The following is an 18,967-nucleotide window of genomic DNA, read 5'->3' on the forward strand; positions in this document are numbered from 1 at the left end:
ATATATGAAAAAGTCTCTGTGTGTCTCTCTCTCTTTCACTGCGTCTGTTTTCGTTCGAAAGGAGGAGAGAGGAATGAGTTCCCTTTCTCGTTTCTATACGGAACAGACCGCGGTTTTCAAAGATTTACGTATACGATAATCGGTGTTATCGGTGCGTCGTTATCACAACAACTGGTAAATGTACCGAGAGACGTGTGTGTGTGTGTGTGTGTGTGTGTGTTGCGTGTGTTATTCCTTCCGGACTGCAGATTCTAAATATCTCGGTGATCAATTATATTCGATTAGTCGAAAATAATTATCAATATGCTTGTACAAGTGGCAAGATTAATAATCGACAAGATTTGTTTTAAGATTTTGCTATATCGCTCGTTGTGATGATATATTATGTGTTTACTCTTTCTCCCTCCCGCTCAACATCGTCAAAGGTCACGTGATTCGGTGTGTTCTTGAAAATTTCAATTTTTCATTTGCTTTTTTTTTTTTATATTACCATTACGACTGAGTATATCGCCTTTAATTTTATTAATTGCAAACACATTGCAATTATATTACATTATGAGATAATAAATAAATTACAATAACGAGTATTTTTGTTATACACAGTCGTGTTGCGTAATCGCGCGATTAGTAATATCGTGAAAAACGATTAAATAACATAGGCAGTTTGGCAGACGGACAAACAAAACGGACCTTGCATTTTTGTGTCATACTTATTCAGCACAAAATCTGCACTTTGTTTCGCAATTAATAAATCCGCCGAAGCCGGAGTCGCACAATTCGTATCCAAATTTATTCCTAACCTTTTGTACTTTGTAATCTCTCTCTCTCTCTCTCTCTCTCTTTCTGTATTTACGCGTGTGTACAGTATGTTCCTTACAATGAAATGAACAAGTGCATTTGTGATGCGCAGACGCACAAGGTAGAGCGCGTGTTTTCATTTTCAGTCTTCTATTTATTTCTTTTTCGAGTAAATCCTCAAACACACATTATTTCACATGGATATTTATCTAAGATACGTTTTTGTGTTATCTCTCGAAGCTACTTGAGAGATAGATTTTTTTTAGATTGAAATATACGCACATATTTGAGCAGATTTCGTCTGGTAGGTAAACACAATCGCTTTCTCTAACAAACAAAAGAAAGAAATTGCAAAGAGGATTTTATGAATCGAAAAAAAAAAAAAACAAAACAAACATTTTGCGGTGTAATACACTTAAAACGAATGTTCCGGTAAAATAGTTTTTTTCTACTTTTATGATTTTTTTATTTAAAAAATCAATTGTTCTACCTATCTGACTTTGTTTGTTTGTTTGTTTTCCTGTCACATTATCGAGTTATGCGGACTTGTTTTCACTTGTTCCGAGACTCTCAGCATGATTTCCGATAACATTGCAATAAATATCGACACACCGCGGGCATGACTGTCTTCCACCTCTTTGTTTTTCTTAATCCTCTTTTCCTTCCTTTCTCCTCCGCTTCATTCTTACAATCGGCACGCACGTGCCCGTTTAAGTGCAGCACACGTTCGCTCATTGGCCGCGATACTATATGCGCTGCTGAGTCTGTGCGGAATTATATACATATCGTGACACACGTAAGTTCATTGTGCGCATACACACACACACACACACGCACACACGCACAGAGGAATTCGCGTCATCTGCAACGAGTCCTAAGGCAAAGAGTAAAACTATTCACCAACTTGATTGAAGTATGACAAACAGAATTAATATGATTTTTAAACGTTGAGACAATAAAATATCATAGAAGTGCTCTATATTAAACGTTTTGCAATAAATTTCGATGTAACAAAGTTAAGAAAAAAATTGCATTCCAAAATGTCTAAACATATTATTTGAAAATGTATATATCGAGGAGAAAAAAAAAGAGATAAGAATGTTGCACATTCAGTTTTCTTAAGTTCTTATCGTTCGATCTCGATTAATAATTTCGCGCATATTATACAAATTTATACGATATGGAAAAACTAAATAAATGAAAGAAGAACAGATTCATATGGGAGCAAAGCGACGCACGTTCAAGTCTATGTTGTGTGTGTTGTTACCGCAATTCTATTTCTTGTATATTTACGACATTTTTAATGTCGCAAATGCCTTGCGAATATTTCTAAAGCGTCGGCGATAACAAGAAACAGAGTTTAATATTGTACAGGTAGAGACCACACGCGATTCGAATATAATGCCGGCGTTACTCTTCGGTGCATCCGCGCGGTTGCGCAAAGTGTGTGTGAACTTTATTTCTTCATACTGCGTTATTATCCCGGGCGCTAAACTGTGCGCTCCAATGTATATATATATATATATATATGTATATATATATACATATATATTTATATATATATATATATGTACGCGCTATTTTGAAATCTGCTGTTTTTCGTTCGCGTTTCTTCACCGCCAGTACGCTTTTCTTGCGCGATACAACAACCTAGGTTGTGTTCCGATATTGTCGCGCGAACAAACTAGAATACGGCGTTATTATTCATCGATTACACTCTCATGAACTCAAACAGTTCATGAGAGTGAATAACTGAAAAACAGTTATTGAAATAATCGACAAAAAAATGAGAAAGAATTTGTTTACAAAAATACACGAGAGAGAGAGAGAGAAGAATCGCGTGAATATACGAAAATTATTTTGTCTCGAAAAGTTCTTTCTTCTGTAAAAATATGGAGAAATAAAAATGAGACATAAAAATGTATAAGTAGATGTTATAAATAAATCAATGTTCTATATACATATGTGTGTGTGTTTTAAAAAGCAAATCGGAGTATTTCTTTCGCTGATCCACCGGGTATGGCTACTTGAGAAGTTTATATCAGTCATGTGTGACACACGATTCACGTGTACACGCTCGGTCGACGTTTCGTGCGCCTATAATCTCGCCGCCTCGTTACAGAATATGACGTCACACGATGGTCTTCGTCGTTTCGCGAGCGTTTGTTACTACCGCCCGGGTGTGTGTTGATCAATCTGTTTATGGAGAGGATGGACTCTCGCGTATGTAACTTCGCTTTGCGATTCGTGTGTGTTGGCGAAGCGATTCTTAAGAACCTCCGCGTTTACGTTACGTCTTAACGGCGTAATGTACGTATGCGCGCGCGCGCGCACTTGCATTTATCACACGCTCTCGCTATGAAAAAAAAAACAGAATAAATAATTTGCGATCACCATCGCGACGCACGCACCGTGACTCAAGAGAAAATGTTAATCTTTCTGGCAAACTATGTTGTATTGTTGAAATGAACGCGCTTTTGTTTTCAGCCGCTGAATTCCGGAACCGATGACGAATGTCGGTGTCGTGCGATTTGCAATTAGAAGTATCGAATCGAAGTTCGCGCGTTTTATAATAGCGCTGTGAGACAGCAACGTTAAGTGTTTTTTATTCACGTGAATATAAAATTCACCGAACAACACAACTACTACATTTTTCTTTATAAATAGCGGACTTCTCTATTATTGATAGTAATTTATTAAATAATAACGTAAGTTTTTCGACGTTTGACATTTTTATCGCAACACCGAGCTATTGTAATTTATAAAATTGTTATTATCATGAAAATTTATGACGGATTTATACGTGTTGCGATCGCGCTATTTTGTGCGTATAAAAAGTTTTGCATGCGGAATGTGCGCGCGATAAAAAGCCGAGACCTGCTTAAGCAAACGCACCGCAGAATACACGTGTGATTTCCGTGAGATATTACCTGGCGATACTAAAAATCTATAGACTTTAATAAATGAACAAATAAAAAAGTTAATCTCTGTAATTGCAACTTGAATTTCGATAAAATAAATTTTTAAAATCGCGTTATCTTATAATTATTTGAATATATTATAAATGTAAATCTTTTGAAGAAGCGCGCGAGCATTTCGTGTATGTGTGTGTGTGTGTGTAATGTATGCGCAGATAAAATGACGAGAAATCTTTGTCAGTACATAATTGAATGCGGAGCGGCGTTGCTTGTCACGGGAATAATGTGTCCGCAGTTTTTTAACGAGTTGTGCATTCCAGTGATATCATTATCTATGGTACATGCCGGAAGTCGCACCGTATTTATGTAGGCGCGAGTTGTTCGAGCACGGCGCGCAATGATGACGGTCGTATACGAAAACTTACGTCGGCTTTTGTGAGGAGTGCGTGTTTGCGCCGCCGCGGGTACGACGACGACGACGACGACGACGACGACGACGACGACGATGATGGAACGAACATTTGTGGCGTCGCACAGAGTTGCGGTTTAATTCGTGGAATTGTACACTCACTGACATTTAGCATTCGCGCGTTTATCGCTACGCGTATTGCGTGTCGTTTCTGTGTTTCGCGGTTTTGGTCATACTCTTAAAAAAAAATTAAGTAAGGAAGTAAACACACAAACAAATCTTCTGATGAAGTCGGTTGCCACATTTTCTGACTATTACTTTTCAATTGATAAAATAAAGTAACAACTTTTGTCACAGAACGAGTTGCGTGGCGAGACAAGCGGAGCTCGTTAAACGGTCGAGAAGCAACACCGAGATGTAAATGGCGTGTAAGGTGTAAAATTATGAGAATATTCAAAAAAATTTTTTTGTGCAGTCGTAGAACCTGCCCTTCTACCTGCAGTCAATTTAGTATAGCATTATCGCTTTGGGGGCATTCAGAGCACTCAGGTGCCTGATTTATATGCCTGTTTGAGAACGCACCCTCTCGGTCGGATTTATATTATGTTATTATAAGTTGGTCTCTCCCTGACCGAGACAGAACTGTTCGCACAATGCGACTTTATTTCGATATGATTTTCGAAGAATGTAAGAAGACAAAAGGAAAATTCGTGCGTATAGATCCGTGCGCGTGTATATATATGACACATATATACGTATATACATACATACATATATATATATATATATATATATGTATATATCGGTTAAAAATTGTTAGAGAAAAGTTTCTCATGGAATTCCATTTGAAATGAGCAACAGAATCGCGCGCGAGAGACGTGTGTCGCGTCCGTTCTTTTCCTACTTAACGCTGTACCCTCTTTTTTTTTCATGACATTTCCGAAAAGCAATTCTCTCGGGAACGCACTGGCCCGAGGCTAATGCGGATTTCTATTGAGTGACACCTGTACAATGGAAAACCGTAGTCCGTTGTCCTTCCTCTCTTTTCGGTATATCTCCGACGCCGATATATATTTTAAAAATCTCAGTCACCGCTGTGACGCACACACTAAGTTGCGGACGAATGAAATGAAACCTTTTTCTTCTTTTATGTGGTAAAGTTGAAATTTTATATTTTTAATCGGTACATTATGTTTGGCACTTTGAAACAAAAATTGAAATAACGTGAAATATCCCTAAACGCATTCTTTCGTCATCACATAGAATCAGTTTTAGAGAAACAATTAATGGAATTAACATTTTTAATTTTCCATCTCCTTAAAAAATTTTGTGCAACGTATAAATTTATAAATACGCTGAATAAAATTATTTAGGATACGGGACTGCAAAATTAATGGCGATTTAAAATGGCAGCAAAAATTCGGCGCTTAAACGCCGCGTCACATCAGTAAAGCCGGTTTGTGTTTTATCGTTTGTTGTTTCTTTTAGCAACAAAGACGCGTTTAAAAGCGTTATCTTTTTTACCTTATCGGGTTTATCTTTTTAAACTTATCGGGTTTGGAAGTTTTCGATGCCACCCTTACGATGCGTACTTGTAAGCGTGCGCGCCTGCGGGAAAACCCGCTCCCGTGAAGAAAGGGCGCCAGGGGTGACGAAGGATGGAGAGACGTTTGCGGGGAATAGAAGGCGGATAGCGGGAACGAACGAGCGGACACGATACAATAGCAGATTCTCTCCTGGGTATAGGCGAACGAGCCGGGCAAGTCGTGAGTCAGACTCGAAGTAGGGAGCAGCAAACTTGATGCATTCCCTCCTGGTTCCTTTGCCAACACCATCGGACGAGTAGAAGCGAGAAAGAGAGCGGGAAGAAGAGTGTTGTTTTTTCTTCGGAGAAATGCGCGTGTCGCAAAACAAAAAATGCATGTGCATATGCTGATATTCTATCATCTGATCATCATCAGTTCAGATGATGTGTAATCTGTTTTCCAAATTTAAATGAGGATCGTGTAGATTTTTTCAGATCTTAGAATACACAGATATCTCGGAACTCCGAAAGTTGAAGCAAAACGTTCTTCTTGAACTTCACAGACCGGAGAATTATGTTCGAACATTACAGAATATTTTATAACACGAGAAGAGAAGGTGATGGATTAAAAGTTGTCTTTACGTATAAAAATATTTTCTTAGCGCAGAGTATGCGACTAGTCGTCTCTAATAACCGAAAATAAACGTGAAGCTTCGCTATGTACTATTATATTTGAGAAAGAGTGAGAATGTGAAAGAGCGATGGATGTTTTTTTTTTTTTTTTACTTTGAATGAGACAAATAAAAAAGTCTGGACCTGGTCGACTTTATGCTAAACCGAACAACAATGTTGCATTATTGTTGCGCTGAAGTTTGAGAGACTAGAATACTCATTTAAAGCGATTTTGAGAATAAAGTCTGTCCTTCTGAATCATACGAGGGACGAGGCCCGACTGACCTGACTTACCGAATTTTTTACACGCAGTTGTCGAAAAACCGTATGGGAAAAAAACCGAGCAAGGGGAAAGGGAGGAGAAGAAAGGAAAGAAGGGTCGACTGTCGAAGTAAAGCCACACTGTCTCTCTTTTCAGGACATTCAGTGGAGACGCGAAACAATTAAAGAAGAGACGACGAGTGTTTGCCTAAAAAGAGAATTTTCGGAGGAGGATGCTCGGCAGTTGGGGTTGGGAAGAAGAATTGGAGTTAGGAGAGGGTACAGCAGCCCCGTCGTACGAAAGACAAAGAAGAGAGAGCCCAGACTCGACGCATCCAGTTCCCGACAGTCGGGTGCTGAGGTATGCACCCAGCCGGTGTCACCACCCTCCCAGCTACAGCTCGCCACATTTCAGCACGCAGCCTCCTCTCGACTGTACGGACTGTAAGTATATATATTTCCACATTTATCGCTCGGTGTCGTAAACGCGACTACACTACGAAATACCTACATAATTCAAACTTCAATTCCGTGAATTCTTCATTTCACTTCTCTTGTGCAACGATATCGTGACTTTTCGCCTCATGATTCTCTGCATTTTTTCTTCATTGCTCTGAATTGTTTTTTAATAAACGTGAAAATAAATTGAATTAAACACAAACAACAATTCTGTCTTCAGGAAAGTGCAAAGAAATATTAAAATATGTATTTAAAGATGTGCGAAACACTATCTTGGATTGCGAGTATCCATAGATGGAACAGTTCAAACAGAGATTTTAATACATGTATTATAATGAAAATTGATAACAAAACTTGTATATATAATTAACTTTTCCTCTTGTAACATACAAAAAATTAATATTAATGTAAATTCTTATTACAGAGCAGCGTGAGGTGGCCAAAATGCTGACTGCTCACCCTGAGATGCACGAGAAACGGGACAGCCTCGGCGGCGGGCAATATGGGGCAGGCGGGGGTGGTGGCACTTCGATTGAAGAGAAATCTATTCAGGAACAACCACCCCCGCCTCCCGCACCGCCGCAACGAGACCCATCGGATCCCACCATCAGTGCTAAAAAGCTTCCAAAGAAACGTAAATTCGATCCATCCGAACTTGAAGAGATGGACAAGATCAGCAACGTCACCAGCAACATAAATAATATGGTTAATATACGTACGCCGGGTATGCTGCTTGGCGTTCAGCCGGGTTTGGTTCAGCAAACGAACTTACCAACTACAACTAGCCGGCAATCACCGCAACAACAAGAGTCTGATTGTTATCAAGTATGTTGACAAAATTTCTTCTTCTCAAATTCTCTTCTTTGAGCAGAATTTCGCTCCGTGATATTTTCTAATTTAATTTTTGTATTGTGCGATTTTAGGTATCCTCAGCTCATTCTTCGGTAGTAGTGTTACCTCCTCAAAGCACAGCTGTGGATTACTCTCTTCGCGAGGAACCCTCACGTTCTCGTCCTCGTCTTGCTATTGATCTCAGTGAGTGGCGCGACCATAGAGTGTTAGCTTTAAGGGATTCATATTATTATCCGGGTGTTATACGTAACGTTGTTCACGGTGAGATTTTCATTGAGTTCGACGGTGAGAAGAAGCTAGTGCGTTACAGTGACATTTTGGGCGCGAGAAGATACGACGTGATAAGCGATGCAAGCCCGTCTCTGGGACAGGTGACTTTGGATACGAAGGTTTGCATCAAGTGCCCGATCACGGTGTCTGACGGTCACGTGGACACGGCGAAGGTGTTTGTTAAGGGGACAGTGTGCAAAATAATAACAACGAAGCCTTATCGTTTTGTTGTGAAAATACCGCGGGAAGATAGTGATCAGGTTGAGAGTATTGTTGTGAACCGTGCGGACTTGCGGCTAGTGCAGCCTCCTTGGGCGGACGAATTGGAGGAGGGACTAGAGGACTGTGATCCTTCGAGGATCGAAACCATTGGTAAGGAAGATCGTTTTCGCATGAGACAAGATATTTCGAACATATCTTGAAATAAAAAGGTAGTAACGCTTATCTCTTTTATTGAAATTTACAACAGAACACGGGTATCGAAATACCACAGAAGCTCCGACAGCAGTGCCAATTTTGCAAATCCATCATACTCCTCATCACACATCGCATATATCGACTCACAATGACACAAGTTATTATAGAACAACCGGTACCAGTCCTCTCTTGAATCTAGGCACTCCTGCACATTCTGCTACGGCATTAAGTAATGGCAGCCGGCCTTACGACGACTTAGAAAGCGAGGATGATTTAGACAGGGAGGATATTACATTTCCCTCGGACGCAGGTTAGATGTAGTTTTGAACCTTTAAAGATTTGTGTGTATTCTTGAAAAGACGAAATTTATAATTCTGCTGATGAGCAGAATGCTGTAATAAGCAGAAGAGATCATTTTTGAGTATTGCTTGATACAATATTTTTTGTAAAAAAATTTCTTCTCAGCACAAAACATAATTAAAGATTGTTTTGAGATTAAAAGAATTTTTTATTAAAACACAATAGTATAGTAATTCAGATATATTCAACTGACAGATGCAAAATTGTCAGGAAGCAGCAAAAGAAGCAGCATGCAAAGCCGGGGAAGTACTAGTAGCCTAGTTGAACAACGTAGTATAACGCCTCGTTCTCAGGCAGCCACACCCAGGTATTATTAAAAAATGAAAAAAAAAAAAAAAAAAGTTTTAATGAGATTAAGTGATTAACGCGCGTGCAGCTGCACGTAAGTCCCAATTAATAATAAGTATAATATATTGTGTTCAATAGATCTCAGGCAGCAACGCCACATAGGTATAAAAAGGGTGATGTAGTGGTTACACCTACTGGAATTAGAAAAAAATTCAATGGAAAACAATGGCGCAGGCTTTGTAGTAAAAATGAATGTAATAAAGAGAGTCAAAGACGAGGATACTGTTCTCGTCATCTTAGTTTAAAAGGATCTAATCTTAGAGGCCCAACAAACACGTTTCCTGGGTACGAATATTTCTTGCATTGTGCGTTTAAAATTTAAATTTTATGTATATTTATATATTTCGATAATTACGATATATTTTTTCCGATCATAGCAGTAAAATGGACGGCGAAGAAACATCAAGAGACTCTGATACCTCGCCGAATTACGGTGATAGAAGAATAGCCGGTAGATTTGATCAAGATGAAACTGAAGCTGCTAATATGCTTGGTATATCTTTATCTAAAATAATAATAATAATTATTATTATTATTATTAAATTGTATAAATATGATTGAATTCTGTTTTTATTTGTAGTATCTTTAGGGAGTTCTAGATCAGCTACGCCAGCTTTTTCATCACCGACGGGCCAGTCTTCTATATCCCCATGCATCAATCAAGTATCACCGGTACCGCCACTGGGTCTTAATCAGAACGTATTCATGCCCATCTCAAGTCCCGCGACTCCTCATCACGCGACTCCCCTGATTTCGCCTGGAGCAAAATGGAAACACTCGCCTACGCAATCAAACTTTCTGGTTCAGTATCCCCAGCAAGTGATAAAACCGGAGCCGAATCGAGTTGTGAGATCAAATCGACCGACTCTGACGGCACCTGTTCCTGCTAGTATAGGAACAAGCGTGATAAGAATCTCCCCGGTGGGTCGTAGCATACAGCCTGGCCAGAATGTAACGCTTTCGTGGTCAGAACAGAGTCCGCCACCAACGAGACATCCCTCGGTTGTGACATCAATTGCCCAGCAGCAGCAGAGCATAATCCTGCAGCAGGCGCTAACATCGAGCAACGACTTCGTCAATCACTCAGAGATACCTGAGCAAAGTTCCCAGTTGATAAAACCACCGCACTCTCCCCATACCCATATACCGCTATCTTCCGCTCCGCAAAACCTCACGCTTGTACATAAATCACTGGAACAACCGGTCGACTACGCTCAGCCGCCATCTCAAGGCCAGCCCGTCTATGTGATACCAGAAAAAAAGTACCTTGTGATAAAGGACAGCATGGATGTGTCGGTGGGTCCGCACGTGAGCAATCAAGACGACAAGTATCGACCGGGTCTGATAAACCAATTGGGCCAGCTGCCGACATCCACGTTGCATCAGATTCAACCCTGTCAACAGCCATCTCATTCACCTGCGGTTTCATCCGTCCATATCGACAAATTATCCGTTCTGCAGCCTGTAAGTTGATAACGACACAATCTGAATATTGAACCACTTGAGTTAATAATTTGTAGATAGATGATAGGTAGATAAGAGTATTGTATCGTTATCATTAGGTGAATAAAATGGGCACACATACTGTGCATATGGATATGCAGAGAAATCAGCCACCACCCACGAGTGTTTCAATGACTTCTACTACAGAGACATCCAATTCATCTACTCCTACAAGCGTCTTCCAGCACGTAATTGTTCAGCCAGGACATTTGGTGCAAATTCCAAAAACCCAGCCTGCTAGGGAAGAGCCTGCAAAAAACAATGGCATCCTTTGTAAGTTTAATATTACAATATAATATTAAATTTACCCCACGTAAGAATAGATAGTCCGTGTATTATTCATTTTATCTTCAATATAGACATGTTTCATATTTTTTATTTTTTCTGTTTATAATATTTTTATTGACTTATTAAGATGTCTGAGTTACGATTTATTGTTTATTATATAACATAGTAGAACGCACTTTAATGTCAGTTGGTTCGTTGATGGTTTTATGGTTTTTTTTCTCATATATTTTATTTTTTCACTATTTCGCAACTCCCCCCAAAAGACGATTGTTTTCAAATCTCACATTATTGAAAAACGAGATAATACAAGCAAGTTTGACTAAACGGTAAGGCTTTCACAGATGGCAGCCAAGAAGTTCCTCCTGCATACCAGCCCCATCCCCCATTATTGAACAATGCAGTACGCAGCTGGAAAAAACAAGGTTTGAGTTCTGACTGCCAACTGAAATCAGTATCACGTCTATGGAATTGCAGTATGTTGCAGTTTGTCAATGGTACATAACAGTACTTAGGGACATTTATTTGTTTTAAGTAAGTGTTATAAGTACACAGATAATTATTATGTTTTATATATTTACTTCTTTATATATTTTTTTGTTTAGAAGTTTTTACATTTCTATTTATCTTTTCTGTGTTTTTATACATATTTATATTATTATTTTTGTACATATATATTTTGAGTTAACGTCAGAAAAACATTTTATTTTTTTCTATATGTAAACAAAAAAAAAAAAAGTAATAAGAATTACTACATTTTCCGCACAAATATATTTTTCATATTGCAATAATTTTTTTAACACATGAATTTTAACTTTATTTTCCATGTACCATTGTCAAGTTTGCAACAGACGCAATAAATCAATTAACAAACTTTATTCTCATCTCTTACCCTTTCAATTCATTTAACATTTACAAATAAGTATCTATAACACAAAACTGTGTGTGCTGGGAAAACTTCCCTTCCTTCTTAGAAGAGTGAATCTGCTATTTAGAGTACTTTTACTTCTCTCTCTCAAAAGTTTTGGAAAAAAAGTTTTGCGACGAATTACTGGTGAATGTTAATTCGATATTATTGTCATAAACTATTCGAAAAAAACTAAATTTATTTCAAACATAAGCTATGCAAAAAACTTGATTTTTTCGCTTCTGACATTGTCATTCAATATGCAGTGAAGAACCAGAACCTTTAATTTATATAATCCTACTCTTATTTATATTAATAGCTACTAATTAATACTAACATGTGAATACTTTAAATAATTTTCAGACTAACGCACTGGGTTCTCTCGTTAGGGTTTATCGTGCATACTTTTTGTGATATTAAATAGAATTAATTTTTCATTATTCTACTAATTCCTTCTTCTCTTCTAAAGACATATAGTAACAAACACGTCTACAGTCCATTGTAACATGATTTGGCAGCTAATTCGCATCATTACTAACCACACTCATCGCAACTAACCCACTAACTTCATTGCAGCTTTTTCCTGGCAGACAACGACAGTTCTGGAGCAACCAGAGGTGAGTCCTCCTCCTTCCGCTCTGAGTCCACCTCTGAGCGCGCCTCCAATTCCGACAAGTATGAGTATTCCTGCTGAGGACGGCCCTGGTACTACCGCTTCAGAGCCCATAACACCCGCTGAAGAAGAGGACGATGATGTTTTTGAAGCAGAACCGACTCCACCCGCAGAAGTGGAAGCTAACGCTAATAAAAGACGCAGTCAATCACTCAGTGCTCTGCAGCCACAAACTCCGCTAAAAGTAAGATATATCGATGTGCTGTTTCGCTAATTAATATAAATATTAGCAACAAATGAAAAACGCACAAGTCAAAATTGCGTCACCAAAATCACGAAAATTATTGCGTAATGTTTTTTTATGCAATTTTATCAATTTGTTTTCCAGGCTAAAGACAGAATACGACGGCCCATGAACGCATTTATGATATTCTCGAAACGACATCGTTCTGTTGTGCATCAACGTCATCCGAATCAAGATAATCGTACAGTATCAAAGATATTGGGAGAGTGGTGGTACGCGTTAGGACCAGAAGAGAAACAAAAGTATCACGAGCTTGCCTCCGAAGTGAAGGAAGCGCATTTTAAGGCGCATCCGGACTGGAAGTGGTGCAATAAGGATAGACGGAAATCGTCAACGACGAGCTTCAAGGGAAGCGAAACTAGAACGAAACTTAACAGTACGGGGGAGGAAACAGACGCTTTGCAGGGTTCCGCTTCGGACGATCCATTACCGCCACTCGTACCCGCCGACGAAGTATCTACTCCGATCACTATGTGTAACGAAACTCCTGCTAACATTGAGGTAAGAGAAATTTGTGTTTTTTTCTTTCATTTCAAACTTCATCTCGAAGAAGATATTCGAGCTCATTGTGAAAAAAAAATGTCAATACAGATCATGAATCAATCGCATACGCAACATCGAGTTTCGGATATTCCTTTGCCGACTGAAAATGCGGAAGTCGATGTCAAACAGGACGACGATGCGAACGGATCGGACGACGATCAGATGGTTATTTGCGAAGATCCTCAACCGGAAATCGATTTGAAGTGCAAAGACAAAATGACGGACAGCGATAACGACGTACAAGACGAGGACGCGGAAAAGAAGCGCTATCAGTCGCAATTCTCGCCTGTGAGCGGACAGAAGAGGGAAGTGATCAATGTTAAACAGGAAATAACCTGCAGGCCTAAACCGATAAAAGGTACTTTCTTAAAAAAAAAAAAAAGAATTAATTTTTATACATTAGATAGATCAATGCGTTTTAACGGTGTAAATCTTAATGTTTCTATAGCACGGATACCCTCAACAGGTATAGAATCTACAACAAAATATCACCATACTTCCATGGATAAAGGCAGTACTGTATCAGTTTTGTCGAGTACATATCCTTATCACAGTCCTGTCAATCCAACAGGAGTGTCAGGATTTCAACCGACTGGCGGCGCTTTCATAACTATGCCGATATCGCCGAAAGTTATTAAACCGGAACCGGTGAAGAGCGAGCAACAGTACAGCACCCAGTACAGCGTGAACAATCTCGTAAGCATTCACACCGAAAACGGACGGAACATGCCTAAGTTCACAGCGGCTCCGATATTACACACTGTAAGTAAACAAAGAGACGAGCGAACATTTTAACATAATATCTTGCCAATTTGCTTAAACACACGCTAAACAATTGTCGCATGAATGAACACGTTTCTGAATCAAGAATAATTTCAAGGTCGCGCGACGAGAGACACGACTTACAAAAATGAACTGAGTCTGTAATTTATAAAATTTTTATTTTTAAATCTCTGTGTATTCGAAATAACTCTTTCAAAATTATGGGACTTTAGTTCTTTATCTCATTCTGCACACATCCGCCATACATACTTCTTCCTACATTTGTGCGTAAAAAAATAATTACGCAAATTATTTTTTACGCAACACATTCTATTATTTTTTATTCCCGTATCTCTTCACATCGCGACACGATTTCTTCTACTTAGGAAAGTAGTGCGCACGTTTCTTCCGATCTAGTTCTGAATAAACGATTTATAGATTATTCAGGCTCAGAGATGAAGTAACAAGTTTAACGATACTAACAGATTGGATCGAAACCTATGATGGCGCTGTTAAAACAACAGCAGCCGTTGCAGTCTTTAGGCACTACTCTTCGTCCCCTTACTTCAACTGTCCCTTATCAACCACCGCTCACTCTAACATTGCTCGATAACGATTTGGTGGCTGTTTCCAAATCGCAGCAGGGATCGCAGTACCTTAATCCAACACCGTCACATCCCAGGATATACGGCGGGTTCCAGATACCAATTACCGGTGAGTACGCAGGAAATTGCTTATTACTCTCTACTGTTGCAGTAAAAAAAAAACAAAAAAAGAAAAAAAAACGACATCTGTGATTTCTCGTTACAGATGCTGGTAGTCGTAACAATTCTATATCTGTACAAAGTATGGTTTCGAATAACAAGATGGAAATTCAGAGCGTGATTGTGAGCAAACCTTATCCCGTCTCGACGAATTCTACCACATCGACTTATCGTGGCATCGGTCATTCCATTGCTCGTCTCGCGGAATCCGAGAACAATGACAATCAACTAGTCGCGAATCATGCTCAGTTTTATGGTAATTTTTTTTTTTATATAAAAATCTCTTGTTTGCAAATAAAATCAGTTGTGGTTCATTGTGTGGTTTTTATATAATATATACAATGCTTTATTGTTCTCTTTTCTTTCGTATAATAGCCAGTAATATAAAAGCAGAAGACAGAAAGGAGACTTTGAACATTGCTATTCCGGCAACAAATGAAAAGCATAAACAGCCGTCGACTCCTCATACACCGCACACACCTCAAAGTAATCAAGGGAGCGGCGATCTGCCGTCGAGCAAATCATACACGTTCGATGAAGCTCAGAATAACGACATAGGACCAAGTAAAGGTCCCTTCATGCTCGCTCCGACACCGGCACAACTTGGTCGAGCACCATTACAAAGGAGACAATCTATGGGTATATAATGATTCTTAGTTTAAATATTTTTTTCAGACTAACAAACAACACCGGTATTGAGTCATTTGAAACACTAAGTTCTTTTCTTCTCTTTTTTTTTTTCGTTGCTGCTGTCTCTTTATCGTTTTCTCTTTATTTTATCGCGACAGCAATGCCTCCCGCATCGACTGCAGGAGACCATGGGCCAATGGCAACATCTCAGCATTGTGATAATCGATCACAAATCAATACATCTCAAGTGACAGAGCAGACACAACAACAGAATCTGGCAGAATCTCACACTTCTCCTTCTCCTTCTACTAAAAAGGGTTCCTTCTTTAAGAAAAATGTTGAAGATGGCATGGACAGGTAAAATGATTACTTACATTATTTGGAGATTTCTCATGGTTTTATCAAATTGAATTTGATAATACGTGAATATATGTTGAAATAATTACAGAGTTCTTGAGCAAGTAAATTTTCAAGAAAAATTCTCCTCACTGCCGGAATTCAAACCGGAGGATATACAAAGTCCGAGCGCGATAAGTATAAATACTCCGGGTTCGTCTAGCCACAGCAGTGTAGCTTCCGGATTACATTCGCAAACTTCTATGCAAATGCCAGGTTATCGAAAAAAATCTGCACAAGGACCTCATAGGCCCACAAGTAAGTAAATTGCATTGAACGATCTATTTTATAATTGTTTAAGTACACACACATATGCAATTGAATGTGTTTACTTTATAGTGAATGAGGATGAGATTGACTCGGACACATCGATATCAGCCACGCCAAAGTCAACTTCGAGCGTTAAGTTAACAGGGAATACATTCTTTGGTCCGGATTTCAATGTCGACGCTTACAGAGCTAACAACGATCTATTAGATGTCGACGCGTCTTCCCCAACACCGAAGACTCCCGGAAGTGCTGTCGGGAATACGCCAGTTGGAGTCGGAAGAAGCGATAACGAACGTGGCCATAGGAAAGTGTTGGAGCAACGAAGACACCTGGTCATGCAGTTATTTCAGGAACAGGGTTATTTTCCATCCACACAAGCCACTTCCGCATTTCAAGCTAAACATTCGGATGTATTTCCGACGAAAACGAGTTTGCAATTGAAGATTCGAGAAGTCAGGCAGAAATTGAAAGCCAACTCGACGCCAATGACACCGAGCGCTAACAATCTCGTTAGCCCATTGCCAGTCTCCGAATCTTCACCTGTTGTATCTGGTAAATACAAGAATTCGAGTCGTTATGCATATGTGGGAGGGAGGTTTTTCTCCTTTTAATTATATTATAAAATCGGATTAATACAAATACAAGTAATTTTTCTCTGTATATATTTTTTTTTTAGGTCCATTAACTGCTCCTCCAACATCGATGGGAGCTCCACATTCACTGCCTGTAAGCAGTAGTGGTAGCTAGCACCCACGTGCCAACTGTGATACTGTGCATCCCCTTACTCCGCAACACGAGTACATCATTATTCTCTGAAAAGCGAAGTGTTTACTAGAGAAGTGGTTAGTTCATACTCTCTTCAAGGAAAACCTTGCGAAGTATCGTGAAAGGCTTCTTAGTGCAATTTTAAATTTTGATGAAACCTGGTGCGGGTAGTTTAACGAGCATATTAATGTTGATACATGAATATCAATGATTGTCAACTAAAATATCGTTACCAAAATATCGAAATTCACAAATTGAGATATTAAATTGTCTTCAAGAATGATGTGACTATACAAATGATGATCGAATATTGGCACTCGAATACAATCAGATAACAAATCGAACAAATATATTCGTATATTTTTAAATTTACGAAGTTCTATATTAGGAATCTATATTTTCTTGCAATATTATCACAATTGTATTGATATTTGTGCATCAACGCGTTCTGTATGATCCATGAAAGGCCTAAGCCAATTGTTAATACTGTTGATATGTGAAGTAAATTCATCGAATGAAAAAGAGAGAAGCAGAAGTAAGAAAGTGAGAAAGAGGACAAGATAATTGTAATTGGAAACATTTATAGAGCATAGAATTATAATGGAACACTATATAAAATGAAATCAGAGAGTTTATATATCTTAGTTATACTTTATATATGTATCATATAGATTGAGGAAGAAACTATAAAACGAGAACTGCGATAAACTGCACAAAATTTATGTAATATGTTCATCACAGAGATGATTTATTTCACTTTGTAAATATTACGCGCGCATGAAACGTTTATAGGTACGGCAGATATATATATATATCCGATGGATTGAGATATCTGCGAATCTATTTCTCTGCAGAACATTTGTAAGAGCACTACACACATTCTCGATTTATAAAGTAATAATATCGAAGATATATGAAAACTCGTGCCATTGTGCGGTGACAAAATAACGGAAACAAACCATATGCGCTATAATTTCCTTATTAGCGAAAGAGAGAGAGAGAGAGAGAGAGAAAGAAAGAAAGAAAGAAAGAGAGTACTTGTTAGATTTCTCTTGATATAGATAATATGTAATATGTTTCGCATACATTATTGAAAGTACTTATTCTGCTGTTTTTCAGAGCTTTGCTAAGATTCAATACGTTAATTCATATTTTAATGTTTATTTAAGTGTTTTAAAAAAAATGGTCTTTTTTTCTTTTTTTTTTCATTTTTTTTCTTTTTTTTTTTTTTACATATTCTCTTTTGTTATTTTTTTTTCTTGGCCTTAGGTTTAAGCGCTTTTATGCAGGCTGAAGTTTGTGCGTGGGTATGTGCGTGTGTGTGTGGTTTTTTTTTCCTGTGACAATTACACATTTTTACTAGTAATCATTATTTGCATGTATTAAAGTACTTAACGTGCATTCTACAAAGAAGTAAGAACGGAATCTGCTTATTGAGATTCGTCGACGCCAGTTTTTAATATGGCAGTTATCAGTTGTATCGTTAACAATAGCGATACACTACAAATTAAAATCATGTAACATTTTTATCCAACAAGTGTTTGCGGAGATATATGATAAATTTTTTTGTATATTATATATACAAAAAAAAAACTATATATATATATATATATATAAATCTATATATATGTATATGAAGAAGGATCAGTGTCGTTATATATCATATATATTTTAATAAGTTTATTCTTTATTACTGAAATGATACACAGTGTATCTGTTTTAACATCTGTTTTTTTTACTGATCCAACGTTTTCTTCTTTTTTTATATTATTAAGGCTCTCGGAATTATCGCATCGAGTTTTAGCAAAGATTGTTGAATTTGGCTGTAAAGTAGAGTAGTAATATGTTTATATAAAAAAAAAGCGCACCTTGACATTGAAGTCTCGCGCCACGGCACGGAATATATATATACATACATATATATATATATATATAT

The 18,967-nt window shown here is 38.2% G+C and overlaps 1 protein-coding gene across 13 annotated transcripts in view; it reads left to right on the top strand.

The window, feature by feature from the left end:
* The window catches only part of LOC109854364 (putative transcription factor capicua), a 38,593-nt gene extending 19,632 nt beyond the window's left edge, over positions 1-18,961 (top strand). For 8 of the 13 annotated variants that reach the window (XM_020427384.1, XM_020427381.1, XM_020427383.1 and 5 more), the window contains 21 exons: positions 6,741-7,027; positions 7,467-7,867; positions 7,966-8,536; positions 8,634-8,891; positions 9,137-9,248; positions 9,368-9,574; positions 9,667-9,782; positions 9,870-10,753; positions 10,852-11,065; positions 11,422-11,502; positions 12,561-12,841; positions 12,986-13,402; positions 13,493-13,802; positions 13,893-14,206; positions 14,692-14,920; positions 15,017-15,226; positions 15,346-15,609; positions 15,759-15,957; positions 16,049-16,254; positions 16,336-16,818; positions 16,943-18,961. In XM_020427384.1, coding sequence (XP_020282973.1) covers positions 7,487-7,867; positions 7,966-8,536; positions 8,634-8,891; positions 9,137-9,248; positions 9,368-9,574; positions 9,667-9,782; positions 9,870-10,753; positions 10,852-11,065; positions 11,422-11,502; positions 12,561-12,841; positions 12,986-13,402; positions 13,493-13,802; positions 13,893-14,206; positions 14,692-14,920; positions 15,017-15,226; positions 15,346-15,609; positions 15,759-15,957; positions 16,049-16,254; positions 16,336-16,818; positions 16,943-17,013 — 5,808 coding nt within the window. In that variant the 5' untranslated portion in view covers positions 6,741-7,027; positions 7,467-7,486 and the 3' untranslated portion in view covers positions 17,014-18,961. The remainder of the gene's footprint in view (positions 1-6,740; positions 7,028-7,466; positions 7,868-7,965; positions 8,537-8,633; positions 8,892-9,136; positions 9,249-9,367; positions 9,575-9,666; positions 9,783-9,869; positions 10,754-10,851; positions 11,066-11,421; positions 11,503-12,560; positions 12,842-12,985; positions 13,403-13,492; positions 13,803-13,892; positions 14,207-14,691; positions 14,921-15,016; positions 15,227-15,345; positions 15,610-15,758; positions 15,958-16,048; positions 16,255-16,335; positions 16,819-16,942) is intronic. The other 5 variants (XM_020427393.1, XM_020427390.1, XM_020427389.1 and 2 more) reach the window with 5 other exon arrangements.
* The last annotated feature ends 6 nt before the right edge of the window (positions 18,962-18,967 follow it).

Source organism: Pseudomyrmex gracilis, unplaced genomic scaffold, assembly GCF_002006095.1.
Source record: "Pseudomyrmex gracilis isolate BER0280 unplaced genomic scaffold, ASM200609v1 scaffold_63, whole genome shotgun sequence".
Taxonomy (NCBI): Eukaryota; Metazoa; Arthropoda; class Insecta; order Hymenoptera; family Formicidae; genus Pseudomyrmex; species Pseudomyrmex gracilis.